We start from the raw sequence: 16,529 nt of genomic DNA, 5'->3' as shown, positions 1-16,529 counted from the left end.
CAGGTACAGTACACTGTCTAATTTTTAAAGTTCTGACCGAAGAAACTCAGCACTGCTGCTACAACGGATCAGTCTATAGTATGACAGTAGAGTCTAAAGCTGGCTACTAAAAATCTGCCAGTAAAATAGATGTGCTTTGGGGTATATGCCTGAAATTAATATTTACAAGACACGGTCCACGTGGTTGTAAAAGTGACCAACATACGAATACAATGATTCAGACACAGGCTCACTGGAAGTTCTATTATAGTCTGCTTCTGTCACTCTTTTAACCTAAAGGTCCTCCTCCCTGCCAAGTTTAGTTAATGTTTTCAGTGCTCCATTTAATGAAGAGAGAAGAACATTTCCTTTTCCTGTCTTCTCACTTTCTCTCCTACTTCTCTTTAAAGTAGCAACCACTTTTGAACCATTTTACTGTCCTTCCTCCTCCATCTGTTCCATTTTTTTCTATTAGTACTACTTTTACCTTATTTGTCTGGAACTTTTCAAGCTATTTATGGATGATGCGGGTAGTTTGATCCCTTACGTGTCTGATTCAGTGTCAGACACCACACTTTCTTCAGTGTACTGCAGAAACAGGCAAACATGCCAGGATGGTGAAGACACAGGTCCGGTGCAGCATGCTCCCTGAGATGCTGTGTGAGCCAAAAACTAAGCCCCAAATCTTAAACACACATGTGAAAGATGTTTTAAATGGTTCCAGCCTTTAGACTGTTTCAGTGTAGAACTAATTGACTAAATAGAAGAGAAACTGACAGAAGCAGACTATACTAGGACTTCCAGTGAGCCTGTCTGTGAAGTATTGTATTTGTAAGTCAGTTACTTTTACAGCTAGGTGGACAGCATCTTGTAAATATTAACTTCAGGCTCATACCCAAGAGCACATCTATTTTACTGGCGGATTTTTAGTAGCCAGCTTTAAAACCAATGAGGCAGAGTATTGAGCCCAGATTTCCCAAGTCCTAGGCTAGTACCCAATGTGGACCATCTTTCCTCCCAAACTATGGAAAATGCATTAGAAGTGGTGCTGACTGACGGTACTTTTATTGTTTTTCTTAAGAAAAAATAGAATATTTGAAAAGAGATTTAGGACATTACTTCACATTCTCATCTAATTCATTTTGAATGAAAACTTCTTCTCTTGTATATTTTTTTGAGCAGTTACAAGCTGGCATTTTTCCAAGGGTTAGCAAATTACAAGTTAGTTTGAATCCAGCTTCGAACATGTCGTCTAACATTTCAATATTAGTCATTATGAGATTTGTGAAATTCCTCTAAAGAGAATGCTTACAAAAATTGCCTGCCTGTGGTTGGTTTGGTTTTTAATCCTCATCATCACAGTTTCAGGAAATACCAACATTTATAAAGAAAGTATAACAAAAAGTAATATGGAAAATTAAAACCACTACCTTTTTAATGAGCAGTCAGTGAAAAAAATATAATTACTGGAATTTCGGACATTTCTCCCCCATCCTTAACTTTTTTTTTTTTAGGTCCTGATCATGCAATGTATGGGCAGATCCTCTGTGCATTTCTACTACCCCAGGGAAGACAGTGAAACTCTGCAGGGGCACAGATATCCACCCACATAGCATAGCAGGACTAGGGTCTCACAGTGTAAGAAGTGACCTTATATATGGTCTCATAAATATATATTCTAGTCAGTCAATATTTGGCTAATACTTTAGGATGGCCTATACATTGCATTCATTTTCCCTCCCTCCCCCGATAGCTGGATGTAAGAGTGTCAGATAATGACCTGTGGGCATTATAAATAAGTAATAGCTACAGCTAATGAAGCTCATCTTTACTGAATTCACTCTGAAGCAACAAAACTTTGATGTCTTAACTACTCCTAATGAAGATTCTAGAGGAAACCTTGGCTCCATTGGAGTTTTGCCAGTGACTTCAATGGGGTCTGGATTTCACCCTATGTGTACTGAAATTGGCTAACCTACGTCTTGGTATTCTCAATAGAAATATTTTGGTTAGTACCTGCAGGTATTATTTCCTTCCATTTTCCTCTTACCTCAAAGCCTGCAGCAAATTTTATAACATCACAGCCCTTAAAGTACCTGTGAAAGTTTGCATTTTGTGCACTTGTTACCACAAATTGTTAACTTAAAAACATTATATATGCAGGCATTATTGCAGAAGCTTACCCGGACAGAAGCTCAGCATTGTTCAAATATATGGATACAAGCAAGTGAATATAAAATATGTTTGGGGGAGCATGGTTTAGTTTAACTATGATGGACAGTTTTGATTGAGGGCAGCAACACAATCCAGGATCTGGTGGGATATATATCAGGTGTAGGGCCCTACCAAATTCGTGGTCTATTTTGTTCAATTTCATGGTCATAGGTTTTTAAAAATCATAAATTTCAGTTTCAGATATTTAAATATGAAATTTCACACTATTATAACTATGGGAGACCTGACCCAAAATGGTATTGAGGGTGGCAGGGTGGGTGTCTCAAAACTATTGAGGGGGGGCATTGCCACCCTTATTTCTGTCCTGCTGCTGGTGGCAGTGCTGTCTTCACAGCTGGGCGTCCGGCTAGCCACTGCCACTTTCCAGAAAGTCTTGCTGGTGGCAAATTAATCTTAACTAATTGTTTGTAGTGTTAGAGGCTACATATGTTGGTTGCCAAATACAATGGAATTTGGGTAACATAGTGCCTTTCTTCCTGGAGATATCCCTGTGAACTTTACAGTAATAAGTATGGTACAAGCAGAGCCACTCTACATAGAAAAATATAACTCCCATCCTGTCTTAAACTTCAAAATGCATCAAAAGCCATTATTGGCATAAGATGTACAAGTGGTGCCAAGTTGTAAATGGCACTGGCTCAATACATCAAGTATCCAGCCAGAACTGAGCTTTCATATTAGCAGAGAAATAAATAACTGAAGTTTTATCCCTTGTTATTCATTTGATGCTATTTTCCATATCTCACTTGGTGGCAGGATATTTTAGGATTTCGATATTATCTCTGTCCTGTCCTCTTCTTTCTACTATAGTTACACAGTTTTTCTTTCTTGCTTTTGGATGGAAGAGTCTCTTATTTACCCATAGGGCTTGATGCAAAGCCCATCTAAGTCAATGGGAGTCTTTTTCATTGATTTCAATGGGTTATTTGTTCCTTCTAGAACCTAGATATCTGTGTAGCACTGAGCATTGTTTGATTTTCAGCAGGATTATTTGCTCAACTGGTTTAGAAGTTAGTATAGTTAAATCCTGAGGAGTTGCTGATACAATAATACATAGCACTCATATGTCTTGTTCTTGTTTTTAGCCCTCTAACACCTTGTGTTGGTGGTGGTAGAATGTAGTGCTTTGATGTTACACTAGATATTTTATTATCTTTTCTGTTTGGTGATGAGCAAGAATAATTGTCTTAGTTCTGCCCTAGTGCTATAGATCGAAGAATTTCTGGTTTCAGAGTAGCAGCCGTGTTAGTCTGTATCCGCAAAAAGAACAGGAGTACTTGTGGCACCTTAAAGACTAACAAATTTATTTTAGCATGAGCTTTCGTGAGCTACAGCGAAGTGAGCTGTAGCTCACGAAAGCTCATGCTAAAATAAATTTGTTAGTCTTTAAGGTGCCACAAGTACTCCTGTTCTTTTTTCGAAGAATTTCTGAATGCAGTGTTTGATTGCAAAACCGCAGGTGTAAGATTTCTCTTGGTGCATTGTCTCATTTGTTATGTTGGAGTGTGCAGTTACATTTGCCAGTTTCACTCTTGTGTAATAGGATGGGTTGGATTATACCATCAAATAATTTGAGCGGGGTTCTGATTGGAGGTTTTTAGGTATCTCAGGCACAGAAAGCTGGTAGTGCTTTTTCTTTAGTGCTTTTATAGCCACCCTGGAACATCCTGATGCATTTCTTGTTAGACATTTATTGTGTGGTTTATGATGTGGTCTAGTTCTATGCCCGTGAAGTAAAGGCTGACTTTGTTTTCAGGATAGTTTTGCAAGATCATGATGTTGCTTTTCTCTACACTTAGTGGTGAAACCATAAATGGTAAATGAATTAGTACTGCAGTTAGGTCAATGACATACTGAGTTATATTGCTGCTGAGGATTCATCCCTGTTTAATCCACCTTTTTGTTTGAAAACATCTATTTGCCTGTTCTCTGTTGTTATCCTAAAATGACTGGACTGGTATGCTAACTCAATTATGCCATATGTTTTGTCTCTGACTCCATTTTGTAGCATAGGGTGCCTGTCAGAAGATAGGATATTGAGCTAGATAGACCATTGGTCTGATTCAGTATGGCTGTTCTTTTATTCAGATTAAGTCAGCTTCTCAAACTGTTTTACTGAGAGGGAATGTTGGTCACTATGTCTGGATTATCTTTTCCCGCGGTATATTTGTTATCAGATGTTGGACTACATGCGTGTGTTCTCTCTGCATGCTACACTGGCTCTGGCCAGATAGCCCGTACAGCAGACTCTGATTGAACTGCCCAATAACCACAGATCCATTAGTAGCGAAGGCATTCGGTCAGTTTATTGTCGATGAAGCACAGTATTAGCGCCCTGTACTTGCTACAGGTACACTTAATACATGTATGCCTGTGACTATGGAGGCAGCTCAGTCAGTGATAGGATTTTCCACTGCCCCATAAGCTGGACGAAGGGTTAAAGTGAGGTATCCAGACATTTATAGACTGAGACAATATGGGTTAAACAACTTATGTATCACCTTACGTGTTTCATGACATGTTTGTTACCTCCCCTTGTACTTTTCTCCTGGTATTTCAGACAAGATATCACTATTCATCACTTCTGTCACAACATTTTATCGTGCGCTAGGTTGGGGTGTTCTTGTGCTAGCCTGCTGGAATGTGTTTAAGCAATGCTAGCCATACTGGTGCGGCGTTCAGGTACCAGATGACCTGAAGCCAAGCATCTGCTTTTTGACTGTTGCTCATAGCATAACTTTTGCTGACTTTTGTTCAGGCCTCAGACCTTGAACCAAGCCCATATTCAAGCTCTTTCTTTCTACGGCAGAAGGCAGAGTGCCACCAACTGAGCCACCTGTGACAGTCAGGGTCCACACACCCTAAGAGAAGCACAGGAGGTTTGAACCCCAAAGAATAAGCATTTTATCAACTGGTTGTATACCAAGGTCTTTTATGAAAACTTGTAATGTTCTGAACTTGATGGTCCTTATTAGCTATGTATGCAGACGGTGGTTACGAATCTGTGTATTTATGTATACAGAATACTGTGCTCATGACCTGTATTACAATTCCAAGGACGACACATAGCAGGGAGGAGCTGCTCCCATGCCAGTTGTTTACATAAAACTAACTTCAAATACCCATCTATTGTCCAGCCAGGAAAAGACAACGATGGACCATTAGAGTTAATGGGGAAATACTGAAACAACTTGAAACTGAAAAGAGAACCCCTGTCTTGTAAAACTAGGAGGAGGGAATTTCCCGCACCAGGAATCCCCATAGTTTGAGAGAAAGGGAAAAAACTGCAAACCCTAAGGCTAGGTCTGCACTGGCAACTGAAGGACAAAACTTTTGTCTTTCAGAGGTGTTAAAACACACCCCGAAAGACACAAGTTTTGCCAAGGACAAGTGCCAGTGTGAACAGCTGTTTGTTTGCAGGAGAGCTGACAGACAGTGGCTACACTGCACGCCTTTTAGTGACACAGCTGTAGTGACACAGCCCTGTTGCTAAAAGCTGAGTACTGTAGACATAGCCTTAGGAGGGGTTCGAAGTGAAGAACATCCAGAAGCTGAGAGGCAGGGACAGCCTCTAGGTGGGAAGCTGTCCATGAGAGGCTGGATCCTCTCTGTGTTTGGGGGTAGGTTGGGAAACTGTTTAGAGGCAGTAGACAACTTATATTAGAAAAGAGAATTTAGCGAGTATAGAAGTGTAAAGCCAGAAGCTGTGGCTTTGTGTATTTTCCTTGTAACTTGTATGTGTTTGCTTTTCCTTTCTGCCTTACCCCAACCAAGTCTCTGGTGTGCAAACTGTGTGCAGTGTGGGTCAAAAAGTGAACTAATTGGGGGCAGGCTTCACTCCTTCAGCAGTGATGGACCAGAGGTGGAAAGTCTTAGTGTCTGGTGGTTAAGAACTCAGGGTAGATGGATTTGGGAAGACTTGGGGACTGCAAGGGTTGTTGTGGTCACCATGCGAGGAGCAACCAGGCTGGTGGAAGCCAGGGTGAGACCTTTATGCTTATGGGCTAGCTACTGGTATTAAGGATCTTAGCTATAGCAGCATGGTATTAAGGTGCCCAAGATTGCAGGGCAGGTGGTGACAAAATTCCTTATTGGTCTGAGTGATCCCCAAAACACCACACCACTATTACCATTTCCTAGAGCATGTATTGCATCATATTCTTGGGAGGTCTCTCATCCAGGTATTGACCTAGTCTTATCCAGCTTAGCCTCTGAGATCTAAATGGAGTTAGTCACAAAGTAGTATGGCCAAAGAAATAAAAGCAGTAGAAACAGTGATTGGCTGTTGTGATGAGTTCTGTTACCTTTTTTGGGGAGCAGGGGGATACCCAGGTGCATGCTGGTAGTTGAATTACAGCCTATCTTCAATGTCTGCTGTGTTGTTGTAGCTATGTTGGTCCAAGGATATTAGACAGAGAAGGTGGGTGAGGTAATATATTTTATTGGAACAACCACTGGTGAGAGAGAGAGAGAGAGAGAAGCTTTCTGTGTAGCTCAAAAGCTTGTCTCTCTCTCTCCAGCAGAAGTTGTTTCAGTAAAAGATATTACCTCACTCACCTTATCTCAGCCTATCTTCAATTAATATTTGAAAGGAGGTCAGAGAGTATTGATCTCTTTGTCTTTCACATTTTCATGTTGGTTAACATCTTTCTAAATGGATTATCCCTTGGCTATAAAAATAATAAAGATTAGTAATTGTGTCTGTCCTTCTTTATTTGGCTCCATACGGATTATTTCTTTACCAAACAAGCAGACAAACAAAGGTTAGTGTTAAAATAAAGAGATGGATTGAAGCAGGCCATTCAGAGACCAGTCAGCCATAAGCCTGAGGCACACTGCACCATTTAGCTGGGCAGGAGATTTCTAATCCTGTAATGCATGACTTGTTTTGAGAGTGTAGTGATCACTGCTGTCATTGCTCTCTCATGCTGCATGAAGTCCCATTAATATCTGTCAGTGTAGTATCACCCAAACTGATACTGTTGTCTGGGCATTTGAACCACACTGATATTCTGATTCTTCTTGTTTTTTGTTTTGTTTTGTTTTCATACCAGGCCTTCCTGTGATCTTTATTTGTTACTGGGCTCCAGGTCAGATTTCTGACATCAGCCCAGTGGTTAGGTTATCTGGCCATTGATTTGCAATACTTTTTCGGTATGAGAGCATAATGATTGTCTCATTTCATTCACCTAGTTGTGATTGGGGCATTTAGTGCATTTCGTACCTCATCTGGTGACCTAAATGCCCCAGTCACAACTAGGTGAGTGAATGAGACTTTCGAATGAACTCATACAGAAACATGATGATAAAAGGCAAAAACATCATATTGCCTATGTGTGAACTCCCTTCACAAAGGGATCACAGTATATCTTACCTCTTAGTCCTCATCCTCAAAGGAAACCTGCCCAACACCTTCAAAAGATGACCCCGCGAGCTTAAATTGATAACTTTGCTGGACACTTAAAAATCATGGACTAAATAGACACACTAGATTTAAAGCTTTTTACAACAATCTATAAACTACTTAGCCTCTCTTCCCCCCGCATTACTGGAAAGGTGTTAAAAGGACACTTTGTCTTGGATAGCCCCTTGAAATGTGTGTTAACTGCTTATGCTAACATTTGTCCCACTTTGCATTCATCTTTGACACTGAACTCTGGTCTACACTATAAAGTTAAGTCGATTCAAGGCAGCTGATGCTGCTCCAACTCTGTGAGTGTCTATACTAAAATGTTGCTCCCGCTGATGTAACTTGCTCGCTATGCCGACTTAATAATTCCACCTCCATGAGAGGCATAGCACTTAGGTTGATGTTGTTAGGTTGACAGTATCAGTGTAGAAACTGCATTACCTACGTTGACTTTAGTGGCTTCCAGGAGGTGTCCCACAATGCCCAATCATGACTGCTCTGGTCACGATTTTGAATTCCACTCCATTTCCTGTTTGCTCGGCATGTAGAGCTCACGTAGCAACTGCCCAGCTGACCTTGCCAACTTCACACAGAAAACATGCTCCTGCCCGGAGAATACAAGAGGTGGTAGAGCTCCCAGGTCTGTGGAGAGAGGACGCTGTCCGGGCACATCTCTGATCCAGCTGTAGAAACATCGATATCTATGAGCACATTTCTTGGGCCATGTGGGAGAAGGGCTACAACAGGGACACACAGCAGTGCTGTGTGAAAATTAAGGTGCTGCGGCAGGTGTACCAGAAGGCAAGGGAGAGCAGAGCCAAAAACATGCTGCTTCTACAAGGAGCAGCACATCATCCTGGGAGGAGACCCCACCACCACCACCAAGACCCCCGTGGATACTTTGGGGGAACTGGAGTCACAGGCCCCTACAGTGCATAGTGAGGAGGAGGTGAGGAACGACGAGGTGGACAGGGGTCTGGGGGATCCAGTGGTGTGGCCAGACAGGACCTCTTTCTGATGCCGGAGCAGATGAGCCAATCCCTACTGTCCAGCATTGGCGAGCCTGATGAAGGTGAAGGAACCTCTGGTAAGTACACAGTTTGTTTTGATATTGCAGGGACACATCATTTACTACTCTTTAATCAGTTTAGAAGAGGTAGTGAAATAATTAATTGAGGAAGAGTTGCTATCTGCTTCTTATTCCCCGGTACAGGTAGGCAGAGGGGGCCCTGGGGAACAGTTTGTTTATGTGCCTCAAGATGTCCCATGAATTCCCCATAGAGATCTTGAGGAAACTTCCCTGGGGGTAGTCTGCTGCAATCCTATGCTGAAGGTATCTGGGGAGGGCTGCCTTATTTCTTCCACCATGATAGGACACTTTCCCACACCAATCAGCAATTACTTCAGTGGGCACCATTGCAGCACATAGGCTAGCAGCATATGGACCCAGTCTGCAGCCAGATGTGTGCTGGAGGTGTTCCCTTTCAGCCTCTGTTACTCTCAGGAGTGAGATGTAAGCTAAAAGCACCACCGTCTGTGGAAAACAGTGCAATTCAGTTGCCCTATCTGCATATACTGATGGCCATGTGCCCCCCGGTCTCCCATTGTCCCAAATCACCCCCTACCCCACCGGGCCATACTTACCGCGTCTGGGACTGCCACCAGGCTCTATGAATCCCAAGCTGAAATGAGAATGTAGTGCTTGTAGCTTGTGTGGATCAAGGGCTGTGAAAATACACACAATAGTATCTCTGTACATTGTGTCTTTTGCAGTGGGAGATATGGCCATGAGTGTCCCTCCATCCACCATCGGGAAGCAGCTCAGCCAGATAAGAAGGAGAAGAAAGAGGATGCAGGATGACGTGTTCCAAGAAATCCTGCGGATACCAAGCAGCGGGCTTGGAGGAGCACCCTTGTGGACAGAATGGAAAGTGCAGAGAGGAAAAACATACAGCAAAAGGACAGGACACGAAGCAGGACATGATAGCACTTCTCAAGCACCAGATGGACATGCTAGAGATTCTTATAGATCTTATAGATCTTCAGGTTCAAGTCACCCATACTCGCCTCCCGCTGAAGCCTATCAATAACTGCATTCTGGGACCTCCCTACAGCCCGCCCCCAATATTCCACAAATATTTGGGGCTGCTGCAGTACCCATACCACTCCAACCCGAGGGAAAGTACAGACAATCACAGCTGCACCTACACTCACCTCTGAGAGACACGCTTGCTGTTTTGTGTGTATGAAATAAAAATGACTGTTCTTTCCCCTTCAAAATTTATTTTCCCTGTATTTATAGTTTCATTTACAGTTTCAATTATTTTTGCATGTGTTTGGAATAAAAGTCTATTTATGGAAAATTAGTTCATCTTTATTAGTTCACAAGATAAGATGTCTGGGGCTGACATCATTCAACGATAATAGCAGTAGGTGTATTTGCAATGCTATATTACCACACACACAGAATTCATTACAAGGTTCATAGCAGGGTACTAAAAACAATGCCAAGCAGACCACACTACAATAAGACATATTACTGTGGCTGACTATTGAAATGGTCTTTCAAAGCCTTCATGAGCAGTATAGATCCCTGTTGAGCTCTTCTTATAGCCCTGGTATCTGGCTTCTCAAAATCAGCAGCCAGGCATTCCACCTCCATGCTCCACCAGGCAGAAACTTTTCCCTCTTTGCTTCACAGATATTATGAAGCACACAGCAGGCAGCTATAACCACGGGGAGATATTTTTAAACTAAAGTCTAATTGTGTGAGTAGACAGCGCCAGTACCCTTCCAAATGGCCAAAGGCACATTCACCAGTCATCCTTCACCTACTGAGCCTGTAGTTCAGTGGTGGACAACCTCTGGCCCACGGGCTGCATGCAGCCCATCAGAGTAATCCACTGGTGAGCTGCAAGACAGTTTGTTTACATTGACCGTCCACAGGCATGGCTGCCCGCAGCTCCCTGTGGCTGCAGTTTGCCTTCCCGGCCAACAGGAGCTGCAGGAAGCGACGCAGCCAGCACATTCCTGCAGCCCATGCCGCTTCCCGCAGCTCCCATTGACCGGGAACGGCGAACCGTGGCCACTGGGAGCTGCGGGCAGCTGTGCACATGTAAACAAACTGTCTCGTGGCCCACCAGCGGATTACCCTGACAGGCCGCAGGTTGCCCACCACTGCTGTAGTTGAAGCACCTCTTGATGCTATTGAGGTGGCTGATGTACGGCTTCATAAGCCATGGAAGTAAATGGTCTCCAAGGATCACTATTGGTATTTCCATATCCCCGATGGTAATCTGCCAGTCTGGAAAGAAATTCCCTGCTTGCATCTTTCTGAACAGGCCTGTGTTTTTAAAGATGCATGCATTGTACACCTTTCCTGACCATCCCATGTTGATGTCAGTAAAACATCCCTGGTGATCCACCAGCGCTTGCAGTACCATAGAAAAGTAGCCCTTTCTGTTGATGTACTCTTTGTCAAGGTGGTCTGGTACTAAACTAGGGTCACAGTCCTTTGTAGCAGGACACTTGCATCGCACCAACCCCCATAGTGGATTTCCCAACTCCAGAATGATTCCCAACTGGCATGGCATGGCAGTTTCTGCACAGCAATCTGGCATGGCAGCTTCTGCACAGCAATCACCACTCGCTTCTACACCGTAAGTGCAGTTCCCATTTTGGTGTCACTGTGCCGGAGGGCTGGGGCAAGCAGTTCCATGAATGTGGCCTTGCACATCCAAAAGGTCCGCAGCCACTGCTCGTCATCCTAAACCTGCATAATGATGTGATCTCACCAGTCTGTGCTTGTTTCTTCAGTCCGGAACAGGCACTCCATCATCTGCTACTGCTCCGTGAATGCTCCTTTGGTGGCTCTGTCAGTACTGAAGAACCAGGTACATTGTGTTTGTAACGGTCAGCACAATACTGAAGAGCGGCACAGGATCCATGCATCTCACAGAGATGGCGCACATATGTGTTCGTGGGGCTTTTGAAAAGAGGCACAAACCATTATGGGTTGCAGATATTAGGGGATGGAAAAAACTGAATTATGGGACATTGAAATCATGTTCCCAGTCACCTCTGTGCAACTCGTTTGCCTCCATGATGCTTTGCAAGCCCTCCCAAAAACACCCAGTGCCGAATGGTGGCAAGTTGCATGGTGGAATACCTACCCACGGAGCACTGCTCTCTGCATCGATGCACATGCTGCTAGTGAGGACATGCACCGCTGACACAAGGAGCATAGTGTGGACATGCAAAAGCGATTTAATTATTGCAGCGGCTGTATGTCATTGTAACTTAGGTGGACTTAATTTTGTAGTGTAGACTTGCCCTGAGTATGTTTCCCAAACCTGAAGAGGAGCTCTATGTAAATTTGAAAACTTGTGTCTCTTACCAACAGAAGTAGGTCCAATAAAAGATATTATTTCACCCACGTTCTCTAATATCCTGGGAGCAAGACAGCTATAGCAACACTGCATAAAAAAAAGGTGAATTGTGAAAATTATTAGAGGATATTTGACCTGAATTAAAAATTGCATTAATTTGTTCACAAGTTCATACTGGCAAAGTAATTTCTGTTTTTCATGGTGCTTGTAAACTTGAAGGTTGCAATTTGATTTAAAAAAAAAACAAAACAAAAACAATATAGCAATAAAACTGTACATTAGTTTTGACATTTCAAACCCCAAGGCTAAGTGACTATATTAGTCTGATGATCCTTAACAGGATGACAAATGATCTGTAACTGCTTACTTGTTTAGTTCATGTAAACACAAAATAGTAATGCCGGAAATAGGGATACTGAGAGTGGTGCTTAAGTTCATCAGTACCCAAAATACTTTTCCAACTCACAACAGTTTCATTGCAGGACTATTTGAGCTATGGGCACAAACTGGACGTTTTGAATTTGCTCCTCCATGCAATGAGTTCTATTGTGTATGATTTATAGGAACCTGAAATAGCAAACCAATAGATGGTCTGCAGCAAGAGAAGATAAAACAGGAGGGAAAAGAGGGGAATCAATAAAAAAAAACAGTTTTGCTTGTTTTGCATCCCTTCCTTTGTGTGCGTTTGTGTATGTTTTGCCATTTAATGGCCCCATACATTTAAGTCAATCAAGAGATTCCCATTGACTGAAACAGGAACTGGATCCCGCCTTTATGGCAGGTCTACACTACAGCTTAAGTCAATCTAATTTATATTGTTCAAGGGTGTGAAAAAGCCTCCCCCCCGAGTGACACAAGTTTTGCGTTGCCTATACCGGTGCTATGTTGGCAAGAGATGCTTTCCCACCGACATAGCTTCTGCTTCTCACCAAGGTGAAGTAACTATGTTGATGGGAGAGCACTCTTCTGTCAGCATAACACATCTTCACCAGACACGCTACACCTGCACTAATGTAGTGCTGTAGTAGACTTGCCCCTACACAGAGTCTTTTGGCAGGGATCTTGTACATGTTGGGACACTATATGCTACATTTTCAAGTGTTTAGCTTGCACAGTTGGGGCCAAATTTTGAAAGAGCTGCATTCCCGCTGAGGAACTTGAATAAAGGCCCTATTTCCAGAGGTGCTTAGCACTCAACATACTGGATTCTTTTGGAAATCTGGCCCCATTTGTGGCTGGTGAGATCTAGTAATGAGCAGACACACTCTCTGTCTGGGTTCAGGTGACTAATATTGGTTGCATAGTTTCTGACAAAACTTTTTGTTTTAGAAAACACTGATGGGACAGAACCAAAATATTTTGTCAGGACAGGTTTCTCAGGTCCAGGGTGGAATTTCTGGTCAAAAGCAGAGAGAGATTCAGAGCCCAAAATAAGCCAGTGGCTAGGAATGTGGAAGAATAGGGTTCAACTCCTTGGTCGGAATTAGGTAGAGTAGAACTTGAACCTGGGTCTTTGATTTGCTAGGTGAATGCCTCAATCCCTGGGCTATCAGCTATTCTGGGATGGGATTTCTCTTTCTCTGTGGTTTAAAACAAAAACAAAAACACACCTACAAACTTGACACGTCTCCATTTCATCCCATTGCAGACCAGGAACCCTTTTGAAATGTCAGTTTTGTGGGATGAGAAATCCAATACATCATGGCTATCTCTTTATCATCAGAATACTCAACAATTACCAACTATGGAAAATATCAGGTTTCTTACGATTTTTTTTTCTTTTATGCCTCTGTCATAAGTACAGTGAAGTAATAAGAAAGTGTTACTTCCACATACACAATATTGCCTGCCCCAAGCATGTAGGGATATTAAAGAAGGTTTATATTCAACATGGTTTATATGAGAAATGATTTATTGATTTATTGTTAGTTAATACTTTATAACTTAAGGTTTATGTTAGAAGTAAATTTGTGATGATTTATTGATTTATTGTTAATTGATACTTTATAACTTAAGGTTTATGTTAGAAGTAAATTTGTGATTCCCAACATTTAGCCTCTAACCTGCAAGCCACCAGCTGTGTCTGTGTGAAGCCTGCTCAAAGAGATACTTGGTATAAAACTTGTTAAGCTCAAAGAAATACTTTGTATAAAACTTGTTAAACATTAATTATCTCTAAGTAAGCCAAAACAGTAGCTGTTATAGTGTATAAATAGAGACCCCCACCCTCTGTAAGTTTTCATCTCACTTTATCTTTGTTAAAAGACACAGGGAGTCTCACATAAATTGGTAACACCCCAAAAAGTAAAGAGACAGTGAAATAGATGTGATTAAGATAGAGAATGTATGTGAATGAATGGTTAGGGCGTACCAGCTTGAAAAATTCAGTGTCGGCTGAAGAAGGTGTCAAGTGGGATCAACCAGATGACCCCCGGAGGGCAAACTGGAATCCACCCACCACACCTCAAAGGAAGGAAAAACAAAACATCTAATAACATGGAGCCAGCCACCTGCTGATTGATTTAGCAACAGCAAAATGAAGCAACTCTCATGAACTGACATAGGAATAAATTCCTTTAAAACTGGACTCTAAAGACTAAGGACTTTGAGTCTATGGTTCTGCTGCCAGCCTCCAGGAGCATCAGATGCATCTGACACAGACTCGGCTCCATCCTCATGACCAAGATACCTGGCCAGTAACTTGTCATGAGCAACATCTAGGCTGGTAACTATAACATCTATACAGATCCTGAATGAATGAGTGTGTGTGTGTGTGTGTGTGTGTAAGAAATAAGTAGTGATAGAAATAAGTAGTAAAACAACGTTGTTTGCTTTTGTCTTTTGCTGTCTTTTGTTTTGTTATGGTATTTACAATAAATGTGGCATCTTTGCCTTATCCCTCTTAATAAGATCCTGCTGGTTTTTATTATATTGGTATAACAAGCATTTAAAACCATATTACATTTTTAATTCTTTTTATTTGCTCTTCTTGTTTTTGAGCCTCTAGGGTTTACTTGGGGCACATTTTCAAGCTTTTATCTGGAATCATGTAGGCTATACACTTCATTTTTTTTTAGGAAAGCTGACATTCTCATATCATCACATGCCTTCAGAAGCTTTAGAAAAGGCAAAGTCATGAGACTCATGATAAAACTGAAAGAGTTGAATAGAGTAATTGCTATGCATAATCAATAAGTGTGGAAGGCTGCACATAGCTCAGCCATAGAAGCCTTAATATCAGGATTTCTGAAATCTTGAACAAACTTCCACTGCATTTTTTTTTATTGAACCAGCCCCTCTGATAACAGAATAATGTTGTATGAAGGTTTCCTGAGGAAAGCTGTTTGACTCTTGCAGCCCAGGAAACTGCCTGTGGCAAGATTTTTCTCTAGGTTTAATAACTGACTCTCACAAGTCTGACCTGAGAAACTTTTCCTGTTTTCACATTAGGACCTATAATTCAAGAGTCTGGTAACCGGAGGTGATTTATAGTTGCCTTGCAGAAGTTTTTCCTCTATCCCCTGACTAATACCTGTGTGAAGCAGATGAGCAGAAAATATGTAATAAGAGAACATAAGCCAAAATAGGTTATGTACCTAGTGGACAATGGATGAGAAATGCATAACAGTAAAATTATGTCCTCTCGAGGGCTGGAGATGTTAATTACAGAATTACAATTCCTCTGTTCCCAGCATATTTTCATTTATCTCTATATTTCTCTCTTTATCAATCTATATTTAATCCATACTTACTGCTTATAGAATCTAATAAATATCTCATAATTTACAATTATTTTATGACTTGAGAACTTACAACAGAATCATCTACTTACAAAGCATAGTTGATAATACAAGACATGAAACTGATGTCCATTCTTTCCTTTAGTCTCTCTCCGCTAACTATGTAAATGTCTGCTCTATATTCAAGAAAATGTAAACCATGTATTATTTTTAGGGTCTCAGTAGTTCCAGTAAAAACATTTTCCCTATTTCAGCTTTCTGCTCATTTCCTTTTAGGATTTGATACCTACTTTACCACGCGCACCCTGGAGAACAACAGAAGAAATGTGTGGTTTGCAGAGTATTGGGAGGAAAACTTCAATTGCAAGTTAACGATTAGCGGATCAAAAAAAGAAGACACAGACCGTAAATGCACAGGTAATTTCATTCACTTCACCCTTCTTCTTCTGTTGTATGTGGTCCATATAGGAATGTCTGCATAGCTGATGCATGGAAGCTTAGTTGGAGACAAATTGAAAAAATAAATTGTTTTTTAATAGGTTGTAGAGAAAATGGAACGAGAGCATAAGCCTTGCAGGACAGGAGAAATAGATGGCGAGAGGCAAAAATACATTCTTTCATTTTCTTTTTCTGCTGTCTATCCAGAAATAATTGACATTTTCTATTGATTCTGTGGATTCAGAGGAATATATGGTGGCTGGTTGGGTTGCATTTTGGTTTTGTTTTGTTTTGATTTTTTTTAAGACAAATATCTTCATAAATGTTGGTTTGTCATCT

General features: G+C 41.6%; 1 protein-coding gene across 24 annotated transcripts in view; it reads left to right on the top strand.

Annotated features, from left to right (window-relative positions):
* The window catches only part of GRM7 (glutamate metabotropic receptor 7), a 1,280,044-nt gene that overhangs the window by 1,061,471 nt on the left and 202,044 nt on the right, over positions 1-16,529 (top strand). For all 24 annotated transcript variants that reach the window (XR_005582805.1, XR_005582804.1, XR_005582806.1 and 21 more), the window contains one exon: positions 16,029-16,169. Coding sequence is in view for 21 of the 24 variants with exons in the window: in XM_039481474.1 (XP_039337408.1) it covers positions 16,029-16,169 (141 nt within the window). In the remaining 3 variants the exon portion in view is untranslated. The remainder of the gene's footprint in view (positions 1-16,028; positions 16,170-16,529) is intronic.

Source organism: Mauremys reevesii, linkage group 7 (assembly GCF_016161935.1).
Source record: "Mauremys reevesii isolate NIE-2019 linkage group 7, ASM1616193v1, whole genome shotgun sequence".
NCBI classification, from domain to species: Eukaryota; Metazoa; Chordata; order Testudines; family Geoemydidae; genus Mauremys; species Mauremys reevesii.
This window is presented reverse-complemented; position numbering and strand designations above follow the sequence as displayed.